This window comes from Phocoena phocoena, chromosome 1, assembly GCF_963924675.1.
Source record: "Phocoena phocoena chromosome 1, mPhoPho1.1, whole genome shotgun sequence".
NCBI lineage: Eukaryota > Metazoa > Chordata > Mammalia > Artiodactyla > Phocoenidae > Phocoena > Phocoena phocoena.
This window is the reverse complement of record NC_089219.1, coordinates 126,937,890-126,960,372: the sequence shown is the minus strand read 5'-3', so window position 1 is coordinate 126,960,372 and position 22,483 is coordinate 126,937,890. Positions and strand designations below refer to the sequence as shown.

The 22,483-nt window shown below is 38.1% G+C and overlaps 2 protein-coding genes across 2 annotated transcripts in view; one reads left to right on the top strand and one right to left on the bottom strand.

Moving 5' to 3' along the window:
- Positions 1 to 5,822, top strand: part of SCYL3 (SCY1 like pseudokinase 3) — a 33,269-nt gene extending 27,447 nt beyond the window's left edge. The window contains exons 10-12 of the mRNA XM_065881000.1: positions 985 to 1,156; positions 4,497 to 5,194; positions 5,724 to 5,822. Coding sequence (XP_065737072.1) covers positions 985 to 1,156; positions 4,497 to 5,194; positions 5,724 to 5,783 — 930 coding nt within the window. The 3' untranslated portion in view covers positions 5,784 to 5,822. The remainder of the gene's footprint in view (positions 1 to 984; positions 1,157 to 4,496; positions 5,195 to 5,723) is intronic.
- A 709-nt stretch (positions 5,823 to 6,531) lies between these two features.
- Positions 6,532 to 22,483, bottom strand: part of LOC136142870 (FIGNL1-interacting regulator of recombination and mitosis-like) — a 32,476-nt gene continuing 16,524 nt past the window's right edge. Inside the window, exons 8-15 of the mRNA XM_065901205.1 lie at positions 16,877 to 17,062; positions 14,973 to 15,095; positions 13,261 to 13,356; positions 11,731 to 11,844; positions 9,932 to 10,036; positions 9,170 to 9,250; positions 7,895 to 8,014; positions 6,532 to 6,720 (exon numbers count right to left, since the gene is read on the bottom strand). Coding sequence (XP_065757277.1) covers positions 6,532 to 6,720; positions 7,895 to 8,014; positions 9,170 to 9,250; positions 9,932 to 10,036; positions 11,731 to 11,844; positions 13,261 to 13,356; positions 14,973 to 15,095; positions 16,877 to 17,062 — 1,014 coding nt within the window. The remainder of the gene's footprint in view (positions 6,721 to 7,894; positions 8,015 to 9,169; positions 9,251 to 9,931; positions 10,037 to 11,730; positions 11,845 to 13,260; positions 13,357 to 14,972; positions 15,096 to 16,876; positions 17,063 to 22,483) is intronic.

Here is a 22,483-nt window from a genome sequence, read left to right as displayed (position 1 = left end):
TGTTCTTTGTATATCTGTTAAGTCCATCTAATCTAATGTGTCATTCAAGGCCAGTGTTTTCTTACTGACTTTCTGTCTGGATGATCTATCCATTGATATAAATGGGATATTAAAGTCCCCTACTATTACTGTATTGCTCAGTTTCTCCCTTTAGGGTCTGTTAATATTTGCTTTGTATATTTAGGTGTGCCCATGTTTAATGCGTAAATATTTATAAATGTTGGATTTGACCCCTTTCTGCTTTGTTTCTTATTACAGTCTTTGTTTTAAAGTCAGTTTTGTCTGATACAAGTATAACTTACCTCACCCTTCTTTTGGTTTTCATTTGCATGGAACATCTTTTTCCATTCCTTCACCGTCAGTCTGTGTATGTACTTACACCTGAAGTGAGTCTCCTATGACATCATATAGATGAGTCTTGGTTTTTTAATCCATTCAGCAACTCTGTCTTTCAGTTGGAGTATTCAGATTCACCAAGAATTTGGTTGGGGAATTGTCTACAGCCTTCCCACCCTGAATGCATCCGTCTCATCTGATCTCAGGTGCTAAGCAGGGTCAGGCCTGGTTAGTAGTTGGATGGAAGACCACCTGGGAATACTCGGTGCTGTAGGCTTAAAAGTGCTGAGCTAGCTCTTGGGAGGACTCTGTGGCCTTGGTTTGGAGGCAAGAGTCAACAGGCATCATGGACAAATCTAAAACTTTTTATAGTAATTTAACAGAGTCATCTTATTCCTAATATATTTCTAATGTATTTATCTACTTAATTTCATTTTTATTTTTGAAAAAGTATCAGGCTGTGATGGATTGGGAGAAAATATTGGTCCTTGACCAGATAGGTTGCGAGCTACTGACCTAGAATGCGTATCTAAGAAATGAAGTTCACTTGAGCAAGCACAAACTGATTGCAGCCCAACTACTTGTTTACCAGGGGAGAAAGAGACAGGCAATATGGCTGTGTACACTTATTACCCAATTCACTCCTAGGTATTACTGGGCCTGCGTGATACCAGCGATTCCATTGTGGCAATTACTCTTCACAGCCTGGCAGTGTTGGTCTCTCTACTTGGACCAGAGGTGGTTGTGGGAGGAGAAAGAACCAAGGTCTTCAAATGCACTGCACCAAGTTTTACTAAAACTATGGACCTTTCCCCACAAGGTAAGAATGATTAAAAGGCCTAGTGTGTTGTTGTTTTAATTTATTAGATTTTAAACATTATACAGATAATGCAGATAGATTGTATTCAAATGGAAAAAGTTAATAATTTCCCTCCCCCAGCCCCTTCTGGGGCATCTAAGGTAACCAGTTTTAATGGCTTAGTGGGAATTCTTTCATCCTTTTTTCTAAGCCCACAAAGACACACAAATGTATGTTTACACACACACACAGGATTAAAAAAAAAAAGAAAATATTATGCACAATTCTACAACTTGATTTTTTTCACATAGCAGCTTATCAGGGACCTGTCTCCAGGTCAGTACATAACTGCCTAATAGTTTTGTTTTATTTTGTTTTTTGACAGCTGCCTAATATTTCATTGAATATAATTCATTCAGTGATTTCCCTTTTGATGGCTATTGCACTCATTTTTGGACTTCTGAGTCAGAATATATTGAATATTTAAAATTTTAATAGATAGTGTCAGTTTCCAAAAAGGTTGTAGCAGCTCTTAACAACACCAGATGTTTAAGTTCTTTTGATTTTGATGGCCTGTTAGGTGACAAGCTCTTGATTTTTAGGTACTTCAAGAAATCAAGAGAAAAAAATATCCTTATTTCTGGTATGTTCCCATTGGATGTTACGTGGAAGTAGCAGTAGTTTCTGATCTTTGTAGGCTATAAGAGTCAGGGATAAGAATTTTTTATCAACAGTGTCATTGCTTCTTTGCTCCTTTGTATAACCCTGAAGGATGATGACGTGTTATGAAGCTCTGGATCTCTAATCTGGTTCTCAGTCATAGTGAGTAGATAGCATGGAAACAGTTATTAGTAGAAAGGAACTGTCAGATAGACTGCTCTCTAATTTTGATGCCAAGAGAATTTTTAATGCGACACTGACTTCCTGACGTTTTGAAGAGAGTTCAGTTCTTCCTTGGTGCTAATGAATCAGTGTCAGTGTGGCTACAGGGAGCTTAAAGAGGGCGATGGAGAAGCTGTCGCCTCCTCTTCAGCCATGAAATGTCCATACCAAACTGAGTGAGGTCTGTTGTTACCAGTTTTTCTTTTAGCGGAGTGCACAAAGAGCAGATGAAAGATTTATATTTCATCCCAGAGGAATTTCTGGCAGGAGGAGAGGGTATGTGTAATTTTGAGATAAGGCTTAGGGGTCGGTCTCTGGGGGCAGCTTTACATGTTGAATTAGCAAAAGTTCCCACTCCGAACATCTTTTTTACTTATTGGATGGAGTTTTCTGGTTCTAGATGTTACAGCAGATAAGTTTTTACTAAAATAGATTTTCCTGAAAACTTTGAAACTAATCCCACTGACTTGCCACGTTAGGCTTTTCATCCAAGATGGCTGGGAGCCCTGGTGGCAGCCTACATTCCAAGTTTATAGAAAAGAGAGGCCCTTCTTCTACAGGACATGGGGGACTGCTGGGGAAGGGGCGTGTGTAAAAGAGGTACTCTTAGACTTTTATCTTTTTCCTTCTGTTCTTTTACAGTTTACCTGCATGGTCAGACATAAGGGCTAATATGGAGGTTAGTGAAAAGTGTACCTAAGAGAAATAAGTCTGCATGAACAAGAGTTAGGGAGGACAATTTAGAGAAGGGGACATTTTGTAAGAAAAATGAGTAGGACTTCAGCAGGGAGGAGAGTGGCAGAAATAAGCAAGAGGGTGGAGGGCTTGTAGAGGTCAGGCTGCGCTGAGGAGGGGAGCTGCGGCCTGTGATGAGTTAGCCCAGGCCATCCCCCTCACTCTCACTTTTCCAAGGCAGAGGAAGTGTTCGGCCAGAAATTTTGCTAGGATCCTTTTGAGCAATACCCGCTCTTGAGTATGAACTTTCTGATAAGCTGTTAAAGACAACATTTTCGTAAAACACTTTCCTTTTCCCAGTTGGGCATTAAATGTCTGTAACAAAGTTTACCATTTTAAACATTTTAAGTGTACAGCCTTGGGGCATTAAGTACATTCACATTGGTGTTTGTACTCTTTATTCTTAAAAGGAAAGTAAGTAGAATCAAGTATGATTTTAAATAACCACTAAGATGTTTTTAAAGGCTGTTAACTTTTATAACTAGGTATCCTAAAGGTTTTGTTTTCTGTCTACTTCAACTGCTCACCTGTGCTTGAAACCTTTCTGTGCCATTACCACCATGTGGACACAGCCTGTTCTTAAATGCCTCTAGGACAGGCAGTCCCTTCCCTAGTAACTATGTTTCTTCAAATATTTGGAGGTGCCCTCTTTCTGCAACTTATCTTTTATCTGTGTTAAATATACCCTTTTCCCTTAACCATTGCTCACCTAACATGTGATAGGAAAAGAAGCAATTTACTACCCCTTTCATTTTGGGGGGGGTTTTATTTATCTTCAGATTCTCCCATGCACGTCGTCTGCAGCCAGCGCAGTCAGATCTCACCTGTCTTGAAGAACCCCTCCTCTAGCATATTCCCTAAATGTTTTTCTGGCAACATGCCCATCACCAGCAAGAAGCACATACAGTGAGATTACTACAGTACTCTTTCACAGACAGGTAGATTCATCAAACTTACATAGCTGTTCCACTGCTTGGGTGAATGTTTCCCTGAGTAATAAGTTTAAATTCTGAACCTTAAGGGCACTTTGGGAATATTGAGACTGATTTTTCTTATTATTTGTAATTATGTAGTCAGCTTGGGTCTTTTTTCCCTGGACTATAGGGTATATACCTGTCTTTTCTTCATAACTGGTGAAGACGTTGCTTGAATGCTCTTTTTGCACCAGATACTTTACTTTGGGACTTCTTTTGGAAGAATGATAGTGCTGGAAGATGTTAATAGGTGTGCTGTGAAAGAGAAGTTCTGTGGTTAAATAAGTTTGGGGAATTGAGCACAGAATCAGACCACACTGCACAAGACTGCAGTGACTTGACTGCACTTAAGAAAATCTGTTTAAAATGAGGATATGTTGGGCGAGGCAAACGTATTTGAGCACACAACACTTTTTCAGGGTGTACGTAATTAACATCTCAAGGGTAACATCGCCTGGCTTAGAACATTTTTATCTTTGTTTGTAGACAGTTATGCCAATAAACAGTATGTCTGAATATTTAGTAAAGGATTAGATGCTCCAGTTAGTTGTTGCTTGGGATGCTTCCATCAAATTACGATTTAAGTATTTAACTTATATCTTTGTTGATTTATGTTCTGCTGGGATATCTCATACTTCAGTGTACATGGATATTTCCAAGGAATTGGATCTATACGTTTCTGTATAGATCTGTTAACTTTCTCCTAAATATATTGCTTGTTCTTAAAACCAACGTTTTATGAGAATAATTCTTGTACTTATCCCCCACAGGCGATCAGTTTTCTCAGCCTGTTAAATTTCCCATCAACGGAATCTCAGATGTGAAAATCACCTCAGGAGACAGTGAAAAGTTCCCGTCGAGTTCTAAAAAGTCTGAAGAGTGGCCTGACTGGAGCGAGCCTGAGGAGCCTGAGGACAAACCTGTTGACACAGAGATTTGCCCTGCAGACCCCCATGCTGCTGCCAGGTCCCCATTCACCGACTTGAATGCAGAGGAGGCGGCTTGGGATGACTTTGAGCCCAGCAGCGTAGATACTGAAATAAACCCGGGAGGTGGAATCACGACTGCAAGACCTGTTTCCTCAGGGGAGCAAAAGGCCACTCCTACTTTGCGTCCACTCACTGAAGAGGCCACGCCTTTGAAATCAAGCCTACCCCAAAAGACCAGTCTTGCACGAAGCAGGGATGACCCAGACCAAACCAAGCCACCAAAAGTGTTGTCACAAGAAAGGCACCTTAAAGTTCCATCAGAACTTGGTTTAGGAGAGGAGTTTACTATACAGGTGAAAAAGAAGCCAGTAAAAGACCCAGAGTTGGACTGGTTTGCTGATATGATCCCAGAAATTAAGCCTTCAGCTGCTATTCTTATTTTACCTGAACTGAGGACAGAAACAGTAGCTCCCAACAAGGATAACGTCTCATCAGTGATGCACTTTTCCTCAAAATTTGCTGCAGCAGAAATTACTGAGGTGAGGATTATTAAATTGTGCTACTAGTTTATGCTTCCCTCACATGTAGCAGCTGCACTGTCCCACTGATAGCAAACATGCTGTTTTCCCAGTGAGAGAGAAGATTGATGTCCACAATTGGATAACATGATCAAGTATAAAATGAATAAGATCAGTTCCTATAAATGGCATCTTTCGTCCCCTAGAAAAATGTAGCAGTGCTTGGGCTAATAAATGGGCCACTTTTTACAATAATCATCTTTTTTGTCTGGAAAAGGGATTAAACCAAGAATGTGGTGTCATCAAGCTGATTTTATTGGCTTATATGGTCCTTGGTACGTTATTTTCCAATACTGTGGTTTTGTAATTCTGGAACCAAAGTAATTCTACTTTTCAGCTTCCTAGTCCAGTAAATTATTTTACTTAGTACAAGGAAATGTATTCTGGCATCAAAACACACGCGTTGCGCCCCTTTTCAATTCCTGATCTTTCAAATCTGAACATGATTTGTTTCAGCAGGTTGCCCTTGGCTTGCTTTCTCTTGTTGCAGGGAGAGACTGCAGGCTGGGGAGAAGACGGCGATCTGAACTGGGAAGAAAATAACTGGTGACAACGGATGTGAGTTAATCTTTAGGAAAATGGATTCCTTTTTTAAAAAATCAAATACCTCAAAAGCAGGCTCTGCAGACAAGAAAACCCAAAAGCATCCTGTTTTTCTCATACCAGGAGCTCTTTTTCCAGTCAGTGCCGACAGAAGTGTGAGACCTGGCGTGCTGGCGGGGAGCCCTGGGCGGTGCAGAGGTTCAGAGCCCTTCTCAGAGGAAGAGGCTGTGTGTCTGACTGAGGCCAGTTTCTGTGAAGAGCAAGTGGCTGTGGAAAGGTTGACCTTACTGCTTTTTTCCAGAACAATTCTGGAAGTAAAGAAAATAAATACAAAAACTCAAGCTGATTAGCTTAATTTTGTGCTATTTCTTTGTCAGAAGAGTAAGCTCTATTATGAAATCAACTTACTGAAAAAATTTTAGCTATAAAGTGTATAAATGATTTTAAATTGCTAAGGTTTCCTTAGGCAGCTTATTTGTTTACAGATGTACTGAGTGAGTTACCGACTGTTCCTGTATTATTACCTTGTACCAAAGCTCTTCATGAGATATATCCCCACCATCCTGTTCTCTAAATGTCCAATAAAGACTATTTTAACTAGAAGCAACTTTAGAAAAGTTTTATGTGTTAGAAAATGTACAGACATATAATTACATCAATATTTTCATCTATAGGTGAAATGCACTGTAGGATGACAAAAAAAAAATCCAGCTCTTACCTAGCGATAATATGGTCCAGTCCATTCAGTTTTCACCCTAGAATACGTGATGTTTTAGCTTATCAATCCTTTCTTGGAGTGTCTCCATTTTTGTCAGAAGCCAGTCTGGAGGAGGAGACTTTTGGAGTAATAACTCGATTGCCTCCAAGGCCGCTGTTGCTGCTTGCAGTGCTGACCTGTACTCTTCTTCCAAGGGGAGCTCGTGACGGGCTCTTTTTGCAGAAGGCTGGCAAATGAGAAAAACAAGTAGTGCCATGATACCCATTCCAAAATGGTAAAAATAAAGAACTTTCCTTTGGACTAGGGTAAAGCTTATAAGGACAAATTCTAAACCTGTAAAGTTTTATATGAAAATTTTATTCCGGTTATTGGTTCACAAGCGCAGGAGGGCACCCGCCCCCTGCAAGCGTCTGGAGAGATGTGAAGGCATTTTTGGTTTGTCACAGGGATTCAGGCTGCTACTACCATTAATGCTCAAGGTTGAAGGAAACTAAGAAGTGCTGCCTTGTCCAGTAACTTCCAGTGAGTATTCTTTAGCCATAAAACCTGTCCTTACAAAAAAGCTCCAAATATGAATTTTCTAAATGCCTGCTGTTTTTCTTTTTAATGCTGAGTTTATAATGATGCTTTCGGAGCCAGTTCAGTAAATTGCCACGGTTTCTAACATCACCGCACCAGGAAGGGGAGGAAGGATTGGGGCCAAGACAGTTTTTATAATCCCTGTCTTCCTAAGGAAGGTCATAACATATAAATTCTTGAGGGCTTATTTATACTACTGATACATTTAACTTTACAGATGTAAGGCATAAAAGTTAACATGTCTTAAAAACAAGTTTTTTGGTTTTTTTTTAATGAGAACTGTAACTTAAATTTACCATTATGGATTACCGTTCCAAATATACTATTACTGCTCAAAACAATATCCTTAGAGGTATCAGATTTCTGCCTTTTAATAGGTAGATGTGATTTCTAGACAGTGCCAAAAACTCTTAGGCTGATTTGATGAATGAGGCACAGGATCAAAGTAAACATTTTGGAAGGTAAGTTAACTGGTTTTCTTCTGTGGTTCAGAAACTACTGCATTTGTAGCATCACTGGTATAAAGACATAACTTTCCCAAAGGTTACTACAAATAATTGACAGTTATGTTAAGAGTATATTTTGTATGATTTTTAAAACTTTTTTTGTAGTCCCTCCTCTGTTCTATGTGTTGATAACCTTTCAGGAAGAAGAAATTTGATTTTTAAGAGTAGCTACCATAAAACCATTTTACATGTCTAGATCTATTTATTTTGATATTCAGTATGAGGCCAAGAACCATGCTAGTTTCTGTTTTATCAGTAAGTAATAAGGCAGAATTTCTTATTAAAGCTTGATCCACACTGAAAAGCAGTCCATACCTGTAAAGATGACTTCTTTGCTTCTTCTACAGTAACTTTAGCAAAGGGCTCCCAGAAAGTACCTTTTTCCTGTTTGACACGTTCCACTCTGGCAGCTGCAGTTTCGTCTACAAACCCCGTCTGCCAGAGACCATGAAAAACCAAGCAAACATCAACATTAGCATTCTCTACTCAATATTAAAATGGTGTGATATTCAGAAGGTGAAAGGCCTGCGTGTTTAAGTGCCGGATGTTAAACTGCTCTGGTTTAGCCTGTGAACTAAGCAAATTTGGAAGTAAGTTGGAGTCATCTGAATGTATCCTCAGTGTAATTTGGGTAAAATTATTCCACAGTGTTCTCCTTCCCTACAGAAAAATGATAGTCTGACAGCCTTTACTGAATAGGGTGAGAAATTGTTAAAAGCAACATGTGCCCACACTTACTTATCATCCAGCTGATATGTAATATATGCATATATAAAAATAATAAGAGACACAGTCCAGTTCAATAATGAGATTATATTAAAAAATTAAGGGCTTCTCTGGTGGCGCAGTGGTTGAGAGTCCGCCTGCCGATGCAGGGGACGCGAGTTCGCGTCCCGGTCCGGGAGGATCCCACATGCCGGGGAGCGGCTGGGCCCGTGAGCCATGGCCGCTGAGCCTGCGCGTCCGGAGCCTGTGCTCCACAGCGGGAGGGGCCACAACAGTGAGAGGCCCACGCACCGCAAAACAAAAACAAAACAAACAAACAAACAAAAAAAAATTAAGTACTTAAGCATAATTCACTTTCTCCTAGCATTCTAAATTTGTGGTGTAACTGTTCTATGAGTGCTTCAATTAACCTTTAACTTACATCCTACCACTATCTCCATATAAGTTTCAAAGCATGCACAAATATGGGAGCCATATGATTCAACAGTTTGGAAAGTCACTGTTTGGAAAAGCCGTGACTAAATTACAGGAGTGAACATGATCCTCGCAGGCCTACGATTCTACATGTGAATCTAATTATGATGAGTAACGGGTGAGGGATCCTCATTCTTCATCTCACTGCCTGAACGATCAATGCAATAGTATCCCAAGCTACAGGCAGAGCAACTCCAAAGTGTTTTACTTCTGACTTGTAATGAGGTCCCAACTGCTTAATAATAATGTGGGTCACCACTGTGTTAAGCACTGTGAAAAACTGGAGCTAACAAAGATATTCAACTTGGTTATAATTTGAAAAAAAAAAGTAACATGATAAAGAACAAAAGTATGTGCCACTACTATTTTGATTCTATATAAATAAAATACCTTCTCCAGAAAAGATACAACTTTCTTCTTTGTTTCTTCAGAACTGAGACATTGTGGAACTATCTCTTCATGATTTGTTCCCTATTAAAAAATTTGACAAAACTAATTTCAGTATATTTCAACAGCTTGCAAAGACAAGTACATGAGTATTAAGAGCTACCTTAATTAAAAATGCATTTTAAAAGAAAATACTCAGTGCCAGAGGATACTCAAAAGATAATAAGCTCATAGTTATTTCAGGATGCCTTAGGATAATTAACACAATATTCTGCACAAGTGTGGAGCTGTAAGCTGTAATGACTTCTGCCCAGTCATCCCAACATCTCTGGGCCCCCTTATGACCACAGGCACGCTGCACTACCGTGGGTAAAAGTAACCCAACGGCAGGGTCGCCTTCTCTACAGAACCAAGCTAACAGGTCTGTGTTCATCAAACTCTAGCCCCTGTTCAAACTCTAGCCCCTGTGATAGGTGGAGATGAAATGTACTCTCAACCGACCCCAAAATAGTGTCTGAGTTAGTACACCTGGTCTGAACGCCTGTTGTGATTGTTACTACTCATAGGACCTTAGGAAAGTCACCTCACTTCTCTGGGCCTCATTTTTAGGTCCTGTAAAATAGATGACTAGTAATATATCCTCCAGCAGAAAATATTATGACTGAGATAAAAAAGCAGCTCAATAAATGTTTCTGGAATGTTTTGGAATATCTGAGATACTAAATTATTTTAGAGGTCACTGTGATAGACTGGCCTTCTAATTACCTCAGCAAACTGAGTAAACGCCTCCAAGGAATGTTGTTCTAGTAGCCAATTCCTGTCAGCTAGCAGTAAGGCAAAAACAGAAGATAGGTGGGGCAGAATTTTGTCCTAGAAAGAAAACCAAACCTTATTAAATAGAGGAAAACCTCAGCAGAGTACACTGATTATTCTAACGTTGTCAAATTTCCATAATTCTGTCCCAGTGAACACGTGTTAAAACATGTTAAATCATGGCACTCTTTTGCTCAAATCCTTCCAGTAGCTTCCCGTTTCCCTCAGAGTAAAAACCAAAGTCCTCACCACAGCCTGCAAAGCCCCACTTCCTCTGCGTTAGCTCTCCTATCAGGCGTGCTCCCATCTCGGGGACTTCCATTTACTATTTCCCCTGCTCTGGAAATGCTTTCCCCAGATACCTGCTTGGCTTGCTCTCTCAGCTTCAGGTTTTACCCAGATGTCACCGTGGTGAGGACTCCAGTGACAAAGTTCGATTTAAGACTGCCCCCGTAACATACACATTCTTTCTTCCCCTTCCCTGCTTTATTTCTCTCCGTAGCACTCACCACCATTTAGTACACTACATATATCCCCACTTTATTAGTCTGTTGCCTCCCAACAGTTGAGTCAGTATTTATTAGTTTCATTCATTACTGAACCCCCAGTGATTAAAATAGTGCCCGACACATAGCAAGAACTCAAGCTTTTTCTTGAATGAATAAATGAATCAGTTTCATCATGTGGCTTCAAATGCCTCTCATATGCTGATGAATCCCCAAAATTTCTTCACACCTTAACTTCACTCCTGGGAATATGTAAGGTAATGTCTGCTAATAAAACATTTGTTCCATAGGTTCTGGGCCCATTAGGGTCAGTAGTTATGCACTAATGAAGCAGCATTTTAGAATACATTCGTTTTATGCTAAAAAGAAGATAGCTCAAATCCAAGTATCTTTGAATACTTTTGTCCAGAGAGTTGAAAAGAAGCTGGCGAGTACACACTTACCTCATGAGACACCTTACGTGATGAAAACAAATGGTATGGTATTGTTTACCTGTGAACAGGACGGCCCTTTAGAAACTAACCAGTTCAATTTTTGGTTTCAAAGGTTTTAATCAACACGTACTGAGATAATGTCCGTCCATCATGTTTTTGCTCAAGTTAACGTAAAAAGTTCTCATCACTGAACTCTTTACAGTATAATATCTCCCGTGGAGGTGGGAAAAAAAGGTCAACTGTCTAGAATTGTTGTTTTGACCAGACAGTAATAAGGAAGAAAAAACTCAATTTAGGAGGAAGACCTCCTTTTGCTGTGAAGCATATCGTAAAGTTCAGTAGAAGTGTATTGCCAGGCCTTTACAGTTTTATAAATATCCATTTGTCAACTCTATATATACTTTGCAACATTTTCAAAAATATCGTCTTAAACAAAGAGGCTGCCTTTCATGGATATAAAACCAAGAGAATAACTTTTATAAATCACCCCATTTCCTCATTATACACCACTCTCTAGAAGACATAAATATGTTTTCCTTCCTCAGGAACTTTGTGTGCTAGAGCCTGACTAGAATAAATCTCACACCATAGCCAACCCTATAAATTACTTGTATGTCAACATATATTTTTCTAAAAGTAAATAAAATGAGTTCTATTTTGACAGTCACCCTCTCTTCACAAAATATATTTTTCCCCCAATTTTCTTTGTCAACAATCCACAGAATTTCAGAAATTAAAGCCTGAAAATCCATCAGTAATTCTTAGAGATTTTGTTAACATGGGAACAAAAGAATTAAAAGAGTATTATTACCTGGATGGCTTGAGGTATAAAAAGTTTTCCCAGGGAAGACAGAAAATCAAGAACTGCCAAACGAACATGGTCAGGAGGCTCTGATTTGAGTAGTGAGGTCTGCAAAGTTATTACCTAAGGGCACAAAGACCAAAGAACAGTTATAAGTGAAAACAAATGCTTTGTAGAGACATGACTAAGATTTTGATGGGTATGTAGGAGGGGAAACAAAACCAAACCCAGGACAGTCGAACATTCCACAAAGCCTACACTTCACAGGTGGAATTTTAATAAAACAAAATGACTGAGTCAATCATTACAACATCAGTCCTACCAACCACTGTAAAAAAATGAAAAATCCATGTGTTTCTGAAAAATGATATACCAGTGCTCTTCTTTTAAATCTTCAAAAATTATATTGTATTTTAAATTCTAGAGAGAGAAGTTCATTATTTAAAACATGGGTTGGCCAACTTTCTGTAAAGGGCCAGATGGTAAATATTTTAGGCTTTGCAGGCAACATGTTCCCTGTTACATATATATACATACACACACACACACACATTTTTTTTTAACCTTTAAAAATGTAAAAATCATCCTTAGCACTTGTGCTGAAAACAGGAGGGCAGAATCTAGCCAGGAGGCCATAGTTTGCCAACCCTTGGTTTAAAGGAGCACTGAGCTAGTCTATAAAGGAGGCAATATCTAAATGAACAATTATGTTGAAATTTTAAAATGTTATTTGGAGTTTTTGAAGGTAGACAAAATTATTTACATTAAAACGATCACTATTTAATTTTTCAAAAACTAGAATCTTCAGAATCAACATAATTTGAGTCAATTATATTCTCATTCTCTGTAATTACACATAATGGTAATTTAAAATATACCTAATTAGTAAATATTTGTTAATGCTAAGTTCTTCATGTGCACAACCAGAAACCAGAGTTACTAAAAACGAAGTGTTGCTAGTCTCATTCTGCAATATGCTGTGACAGGGTATTACTTCTTCTATCATCCTCCTGAATAGGAAAGGTTAGCGTTACCTTGGGACAGTTTTTGTTTCTTAAGTGACTGTAAGCGTAAGCCACTTCTGTATTTGGGGATCAAGTCTGTCCAGTATGGACTCATTCCAAAGCCTCAAATCACTTCAGGTAAGATGAAGGCCTTCTTCGTTTTTCCCTCTCTCCATCGCTTAGAACCTCCAAAAGTGAGGCATACCTGAGGCAACACCACACGGATCCCACAGTGACCCCTGTTCTGCCACGCAAGCTGGGGGCCAGAGAGAAAATTCAGTAGCGCTCCTCCTTAGTCATTTTATTTCTTCAAAGAAACAATGAGGATTATCCTGAAGTCCATGGTGGTTATATTCCACACTCCCACAGCTGCTGGCATGCCTTTGAAAATGCTATGAATGCAGGGTTCACACGTAAACTATGACTCCTAACCTCAGGGATTTTTCCTGAGCAGTTAGCAGCAACAATGAAAAAGGTCTGACTACTCAGCATCAAGGAGATAGAGAAGAGCAGATAACTTGCTCACTATTCTTACCTGACTTATCAGCTGAGGATCTAGAGTTTGAATGAAAAATCCCAGCAGTGGAAGTAAAAGGCAGAGTGTCTGTTGAACATAAGGTTGACCTGTCACCTTAAATAAGCACAAAATAATTTTGGTGAAAATTTTCAATTACATGAGAATAGCAACATTTGCATTTATTATATATACTAAGCACTTTATTACCTCACTTATTCCTTATAACTGTGAGATAGGTATTATCACTTTAATAAGAAAAAGGGGCAGAAAGGTTAAATAATTTGCTCTAGATCACAGAGCTAGGAAAAAGCAGAGCCATGTTTCAAACCAAGATTTAACTCAGATGGGGATCTAATTACTTTTATCTGTCACTGAAAAAGCTTGCTTATTCCTTAGTCTTCTTAAAATTCCATTTCTCCTCTCCATAATTGTTTCTATCATGATATTGTAAACTATATCACCAAGAGAGATCCTCAGTGAATATTTATTGAATGATTTTTAAGGATGAGAGGAAAGTACTTATTGAAGTCAAAATGCTGCAGTAGTGAAATCTGACCTTAGACATAAACTTCAATGATAAGATGACATCTGCAAAACCATTTCTATTATTTCCCAAGTGTGAATGTTGCCTTCAGCTTCCACTGACCGGGACAACCAGAGGTCACACATTTATTTCAACTTAAATGTCATACTTAGATATTTAACTAAATATGATTTCTAAACTACAATGATCTGTGGAACATACATCATTCTAATTCTAGCCTGTTCATCACTTGGCTTTCTGGCTTTTCTGGAAAAGAGTAATACCAATTAGCCACATCCATTTACTTGCCCCTTCCACCTTTAAGCCACATCACTCTCCATTGCCCAAAAGATTTTATAAAAAGACCCTGGAATAACAAACAAGCTATACCAACCAAAGACAGAAGAAAACAATAGAAGAGATTTTTAAAAAAAATAGGATCAAACTGGTCTTGAAAATAGTTAGCTAGAACATCACTTTCACTTCAGTAGGTTCTAGTTTTACTAATATAATTTTATCACACTTTTTTCTTTTTTTAAAAAAAAATATTTATTTTTGTCTGTGTTGGGTCTTCGTTTCTGTGCGAGGGCTTTTTCTCCAGTTGCGGCAAGCGGGGGCCACTCCTCATCGCGGTGCGCGGGCCTCTCACTTTCGTGGCCTCTCCCGTTGTGTAGCACAGGCTCCGGACGCGCAGGCTCAGCAGCCATGGCTCACGGGCCCAGCCGCTTCGCGGCACGTGGGATATTCCCGGATCGGGGCACGAACCCATGTCCCCTGCATCGGCAGGCGGACTCTCAACCCCTGCGCCACCAGGAAAGCCCTATCACACTCTTAAATACAACTGGCTGAAAGAGTACTAGTAGGTATTTTAAGTTCTAATCACAAGTTCTACCAAGAACCTAAAGAAATTACATACAGGGCTTCCCTGGTGGCGCAGTGGTTGGGAGTCCGCCTACCGATGCAGGGGACACGGGTTCATGCCCCGGTCCGGGAAGATCCCACATGGGCCCGTGAGTCATGGCCGCTGAGCCTGCGCGTCCGGAGCCTGTGCTCCGCAACGGGAGAGGCCACAACAGTGAGAGGCCTGCGTACCACAAAAAATAAATAAATAAATTACATACATTTTACTCTACAGGGAAATTTCAGTATTATTCTTTTTTCAATATTTTATTTGTTTTTCAGGGAAATGATTAGTTGCTTTCCTTACCAGTTTAATGTTTAAAAGAGCCCAAAGCTGACTCCCAACTTCCTTAACTGCAGTTTGCTGTCCCATATCCAGAGCTTCACTAGCAGAATTACATACAGCAAGCAAAGCAGAGAGCACTGTGTTCTAAAGGGGAGAGACAGGGAAAGGACCTGAGTTTAGATACCAGTCTAAAGGAGCTGGAACCCAATTACCTGGAGGTTTTCAGTTACTTACAACTCTTCATAAAAACCCATGTAGAATTACATTTCTAAGACCCAAAACCATCTCTTCAGCGATTTCTTTAATACATGTATATATATATATTTTTTTACATGTATATTTTGCTAAAACTAATTTTCCTTATACACAGAAACATTTGCTTCATTTTTCTAAATAAAGAAACTTCTTTTCCTTTTAGGTTGAAAATTTAACAAAATGTAAACACCATCATATTTTAATAAATAGGTTTGATACAAATGGCCAGTATGGTCAAGCTAATTTATAATCTTCATCAACTAAAAATTTTATATTTTTACATTATGTACTTCGCAGTCTTTTAAAGTTACCAGATTATTGTTGCTGCTGTTCTATAAACTTTAAAATTTTTCAGCAACACTGCATTCAATAAACAAATATAGTACCTAAGTACACTATCTAGAATTTGAAACTAAAGACAATTTTCCCTGGATTCGCTCTTATCTATATATCACCTCTCTCTGGCCAGGAATGGGGTTGGTTTGGGCATGGTTAACAATCAGTAACCTTGCCTTTCATCCATTATACGTCAAACAACCACACTTAATTTTATGTAATTACCATACAGCTTTTAATTTATGAGTTACTTATTTCCTTTTACAAGTAAGCATGTTAAGTGACCTGCTGAACTAAAGTTTTGGTCATAGAGCAAAAATCTGCTGAATTTTAGAAAATAGGTGCTTTTATTTTATCTAATACAAAAGACTTTTTGTCTTTACTATAGAAATCTGTGCACAATAACTGCAACATCTGAACAAGTTCACCTACTCCTAACTAGGTAATTAATACTTTTCCCAAAATAAAGGCACATAAAAATTTATATTCCCTTTCAATGTATGTAAATGCTTTAAATTATCCTGATGATTATGGTCAAGTGCCATCATGTAACAGAGTATCAGAACATTTACACTCATTATAGAAATATAAGTCTTGAGAAAACCCTGAACTCATAATTTAAAACTGCAAATAGGTCCTCATCCCCTTGAATGCCCTGTCTTCATCCTTGCTTGATTCTTCTCTACTTATCACAAACCGATATATAATATATATTATGAATATATATATTTATTACTTCTCTGTCCACAGCTAAGCTAGAATGTAAGTCCATGAGAGCAGGAATTTTTGTTTTGTTCCCTGATATATCTCCAATGCCTAAAACAGAGTTTGACACATATGAGCATTCAAAATATGAATGAATGAATCAAAGAATGAGCAAATAAACACTTAACTACATGTACTATATTCAGTTTTTTAAATTGTATTTTTCTTTACTTACAGATGAATTTCTTTTTTATTCCATTATTTTAAGAGGGAGCATTCTAAATAGAAAGGTACATAAAAGCTCTGAAGAGGTTTGCGTAAAATGAGGGTTGTACATCAAATAGAAGACTCATGTCTGCCTAATCCAGAGATATGTCAGCAAAAATACTACAAATAAAGTATTTCATAATGTGTTTCATGTTGTTCCAATGTGTCTTGAGCTACGGACACTCTCCCCCCCTAACATTTACATCAATCAAGATAATAGTAGTTTCTCAAAGACTTGTACAATGTAGAAATCTGAACCTCTTGCTAGATTCTAACCTGTCTGTCTTTTTAACAATACATCCCCAGTAACTGAGCTTAATAAACAGCTACTGAATGAATCAAGGGCATCAAAATTATCTTACCAGAGACTCAAGTTCTCCCAACGTGCGACTGCTGCTTAGCCACTTCCTGCACTGTGCAGTGCCTGATCTGCTGACCTCAAGTGCAGTTTGTTTCCTAAGCTCAGCAGGTAATGCCTGAAAGGAAATATATTGCCACAGAAGCAGATTTTCTGCTTCTTTTGGGGAAAATTTCTGGATAAACTCCACCTGAAACAAATTGTTAAAGAAACAAAAGTAACATAAAACAGTCTAGTGAATGGATACACCAAAGCTAAGTATTAGCTTCCATATTTAATATTTTTTAAAAGTTCTTAACTGAATAGCAGTATCACAAGGTACCAGACCAAGGTAGCTTAAATGAACACACATTTTAGCCATTATTCTTGTTGCTGCATTTGTTTCCAAAATGAAAAACACAGGTTAAGTGGAGCACAATATAAATGCATTAAGAAATGTTAAATAATGTATTTCATTATTAGTCACATCAGCTATTTTACATGCTCCTACCCAATAATTCTATTTTTTCCTAAGAATTTGTATACTCATCACCTTGCACAGCTCAATCAAAAGTAATATTCCCAAATATGCCAATGAGATTGATTTAGCCAACTTTTGTGGCTTACTACTCAGCTGATTATCATAGAGAACTTAAAGAAGCAAAGGTCATAGGTTCAGTTTTCCAATGGGCTAGCCACCAGCTCTGTTCTACTTTAGACAACATATGAAACTCATTCACAAGTGTTCAGGATAGTATGGTTGGCAAATCCATTCTACCACTGAAATAATTCAAAGTGCTTGCCAGTTTAATAGGAAAACAGAACTGTTTTAAAACGTGTTGTCAACAGACTAGATAAAAATGGAAAACAAAAGTTCTAAAAAAAAAGAGTTAAAATATTAAATTAGTTTCTGGTGGAAAAACAGCAAAAACTGGTGCACTTACTAATTTAGGTATACTCTAACTAGGAATATTAATGTAATTTTTTAGAAGAATAATTCAATTTACAATCCAAACTCGTTGAATGAAATTTTTCCTATATCAAAAATGAAAAAAAAACCCACTATATTAAATTTGACTGAGAAACTCTTCTACGTTATATATTTGAATTTTCTTTTGTTTAGAGAAAATATTTAGCTAAAATATTTAGTCAAAACAAGGGAAAAGTCATGTGGCTATCTTTTGGGATAGCTGATAAAGCCAGAAAAATGGATCCCTTCATGAGCTATGTGTCTATTATAATAAGCAGCTTTATTCATGAAACCAAACTGCTCCAGGAAAGCCAAGAGAATTGTACCAACTAATAAACACCTGTTCAAACAAGACCTTTCTTTATAATAATGAAGTCCAGTGAGTGACTGAGTTCCATTCCCAAAATAGAACTATAAATGATAACATCCTGGACAATATTAAAGGGTAGGTGTTGCCAAGATTTGTTACATACAAAGACTGATTGATTGATTTACTATTCTGAGTTTGAAATCCTTGGCCTCAACACAATTTCCAAGATTTAAAACTGCGAGTGCTGACAGTTTACAAGGAATGAAGCATAAGGGGATGATGCGCAGAGCATTATGACTTCCCTCCTTAACACTAAGAGAAAAAATACACCAGTGGGCTTAAAATGCAAATATATAAAGTAATCTTTCCTTTACATAAATACGGTAGAACAACTAATGTGCTTAAATCAGGCATATTATATCCCTTCCCCTCAGGTAACCTCCTGGTACTTTTCCTTGTTTCTCTAAAACAGGAATATTGTTAATTTCACACACTAAAAGAACAATAGGATATGCAGTAATTACTCCCCATATTGAAACAGTGGATACATCTTAATCACCTTATATACTTGCATTCCCCCCCCAAATTATTATCTATCACAGACACCATACTTTTTTAAAGTAAAACACCACTATACTGAGATTAACTATTTTCATTTATGTTAATGCTGCATCATAGATCCAAAATCTGGGATTTTATTTCACTATCTAAAAAGAGACCATCTTGTATGCAAAAGAATAATTATTTCCAGCTTCACTGCCTGCCTCTCCTTTTCCCCTAGCACGTGCTCTCTCACCTTTGCTCTCTATTCCTGCCCACTCCCTCCCAGTTCACCCTTCCTTTAGCACGAATCTCAAATGCCACCATCTTCAACAGCTTCGCCATTCCTACCTGTTCCCACACCACACGTCCCCAATAAACACCCAACAAAACCTGATTTGCACCTCAGTCTTGACACTCATCACATACTACCTTTTATTATGAGTGTTTTTATAAATTTATAATTTCTACTAGGTTATATGTTCCTTGAGATGTCATGATACAGTGCAGTGGAGTCCAAGTTTTTTAAGCAACAAAACACTATTAAAAATTTGTTAGCAAGCTTTGTATGTCTAAATAAAAGCAGATTTCCTAGGGTAAAAGGGAGTAAGGAGGCAGAGTCAACAGCCCACAAACAGAGGAGGCCCCTGAAGTAGCTGCATGAAGACTGAAAAGAATACTGGAGCTGTGGAAAGAGCACAGATTTGCGAGCAAGACAGATCTGATCGGAATCCCAGCTCAGTCATTTATTATGTTTGAGTTTGGGGTAGTTCTTTAATTTCCCTGAGTTATTATTTCTTCATCTGTAAAATGGACATAATATCATCATCTATCCCACAAGGCTGATGTAAGGACTAAAAGAATTGAAGTGCCTAGTACAAAGCCTGGTCCATATTTCAGTCTCAAAAAATACAGGTTTCCTCCCTGCCTACTTTAAGAAGAGGGATCAAGTCTTAAGAGAAAAGGAAAAAGAGCTGAGCATGACAGAAGAACTAACACTTGTTAAATGCTCACTTGATGTATAATATATATATATTCTCTATCTCCTCTGGTCTCACAACTGCCATCTGAGTAACAGTATTTCAATTTTAGGATTAACTAACTCTCCCAAGGACTCTCAGAACAGGGATTCAAATTCAGGTTTGTCCCTTAATTTTTAGTACAGTAACTTGACCACAGCAGGAAAAATCAGTATTTGATAACTGAAGGAAAAAATTAAAAGTAACCCCTCATTTATCTATAACTTACATATCTGATAGCTGCAATTATTTGGAAAAATTTAGAAAACTGAGGAGTATGTAAGAGATCTCTAAACATAGAGTTTATCTATAACAAAGCTTCTAAAACTCAGGGCTAATTCATTCTGAGTTGTATTATCCTAAAAATTAAAATTTCACAACCCTGGGAAAAGGATCTTATTCCCATTTTGTAAGTGAGAAAACTGAGGATCTCTTCCAGACCCCACTTCTTCAGGAAGGGCCTCCCAGTTAACAGGGCTTCTAGGAAGAACAGTATACTGGAAACCAGGAGTAAGACATTTGATAGAGGAGAGAAACATATTAAAATTCTAAGAGATCTGGAGCAGACAACTCTTGAGGAGTTTTGGAGGGAAGAACAGCAACCCTAACATGTTTTCTAGAGGGCTGTGAGGTGGGCCTGGTATGCTTTTTGCCTTGGAGACACCGGTAAGGAAGAGAGCTAGGAGGTCAGTGGGGTTCTTCTGGTGCCTGGCCAACCTCTCTCAGGCAGGAAAGCAGGCATGGGCTTGGGGTAAACACTCTAGTCAGAAATAACTCCCAGCATTTATTGAGCATCCTCTAAGCCTGGTACTATGCTAAGTGTTTTGTATATATTATCTCTAAGTCCTTACAAAATTTTTCAAAATGGTTACACGTATCTGTCACTTTGTAGACAGGGAAACAGTTTCAGATAGGATGACTTGCCAAGGCACCAAGGCCTGTAACCCCCTTCACTAACCCAGTGTTTCCCCAGCTTGTATCCATGTCAGAATCATGTAGGAATTTAATAATAACAATAACAACAAGTTAAAGAGCCTCACCTCACAGCCACCACTCTATACCCACTCCATTCACAGGTTTAGGTCCCAGAACCTGTATTTTTTAAAAAGCTCCCAAAGGAGCTCCAAACTGACTAGTCCAAGGGACTATGCAAGGCTACACAGGTTCCTGTACCTGTACAATCTCCTCTGTCACAGCAGAGTTTGTTTTCCTCACAGTAGCAGACAACTAAGGCTCATCATACTTTGTTTTCCCCAAAAAGTTCAACTTAGTTACTTAAAAAAAAAAAAGGTATCATTATCATTAAGAGCATAATTAATATTCTAGTTCTTCAAAATAAGTTAAAAGGGGCAGAGGATATAGAACCACTTCAAGTATCTTCAATTTATGAGAAACAAGGAGAAAGAAGACAGAATTACCAATAGAATGATTATCTGTAACTTGCAGCAAAGACATTAATAAGGACTCTCTCCTTGACCAAACTTAAGTCAGGCTTTTCTTAGCCCTCCTCTCAAGTAGCCTTTGACCTCCAGCTTGTGTCCATCTTTTTTGGGCCTGCATCATCCAATTTTAGCAAGAATCCTGCTAAGTCAATTTAGAAAAAATCCCTCACCCTTGGTATCTGATCATCCTGGTCTGTGTTCAGCAAGAATCCTGTCAAGCCAGAATCACCCCCTGACTCCTGATGCTTCTTCTTAGTAATTTTTATCCACTGGCCCCCACCCTGCTCCTTGATTATAGATCCGCACTAGTTTATGCTGTATTCAGAAATAAGCCCAGTTCTACACTGAAGTCTCTTTGCTCCTATTGCAACAGCTCTGAATAAAATCTGTTTTTATCACTTTAACTACTGTATAGCTCTGGCTTTTCTTTAACATCAAAATCTAAACACACCTAAAACCAATAACCAAAGCAATGAAGACATTAAAAATTTATGTTCAGATCATGTCAGCATTTAAATGTAGAACAAATGGGGGTCAAAAAGCCTTCCAAAGTATCTGGATCCAGTTCTCCTCAGGTGTGCAAAGACAGTGACGCAGATGGTATCCTTGCCTGCTGGGGTGGGGTCATGAAGAAGAAGAGGCGCCTCAATAGTACTGATAGGCTGGTGAGCTGATGACATTCTCCGGGGCAAGATTTTATCTGGGAAAGGCAGGAGAGAGAGGAGAGATTGACTGACTTAAAAGCATAGCTTTTACAAGCTTTTATATGCCAAAATATTAACAGCAGCTCTTTCTGGGAAATAACCTGGGTAATTTTAATTTTTAACTTGGAGCTTTTCTTTATTTAATTTTTTCCCTTTCACGAACCTAGATTACTTTTATAATGAGAAAACAATTTTGATATTACTTAAAAACAATACTTTGGAATTTCTATTTCTAATTACCATTTTGATTATAACTTGATATGTTAATTCCCCTGCTCAAAGATAATTCATGGAATTGTTTTAGATCTAAGCACAGAAGTGCAGAGGTAAATCTCTATAAGATGGAAGCTTCATTAAAAGATTTTATAAATTCCTATCATAATGTACTAGGAGAGCTTTTATTTAAAGTAGATACAATACACAAAACTTAAAAAACACTCTTTGTTTTGTGCAAGATGTATTGAGGATTTAGTAAAGTAGGTAAGTGCTCCAGACCATTAGCCATGGAGATACAGATGTCAGGCTGTCTGGTTATCATACAACTCACTGGATTTAGTCTACAATATCCTTATAAGGTAAACCAAGAAATATATGACACAATGACTCTACTAAAAGACAAAAGACACATGGACCCACATAAGATCTTT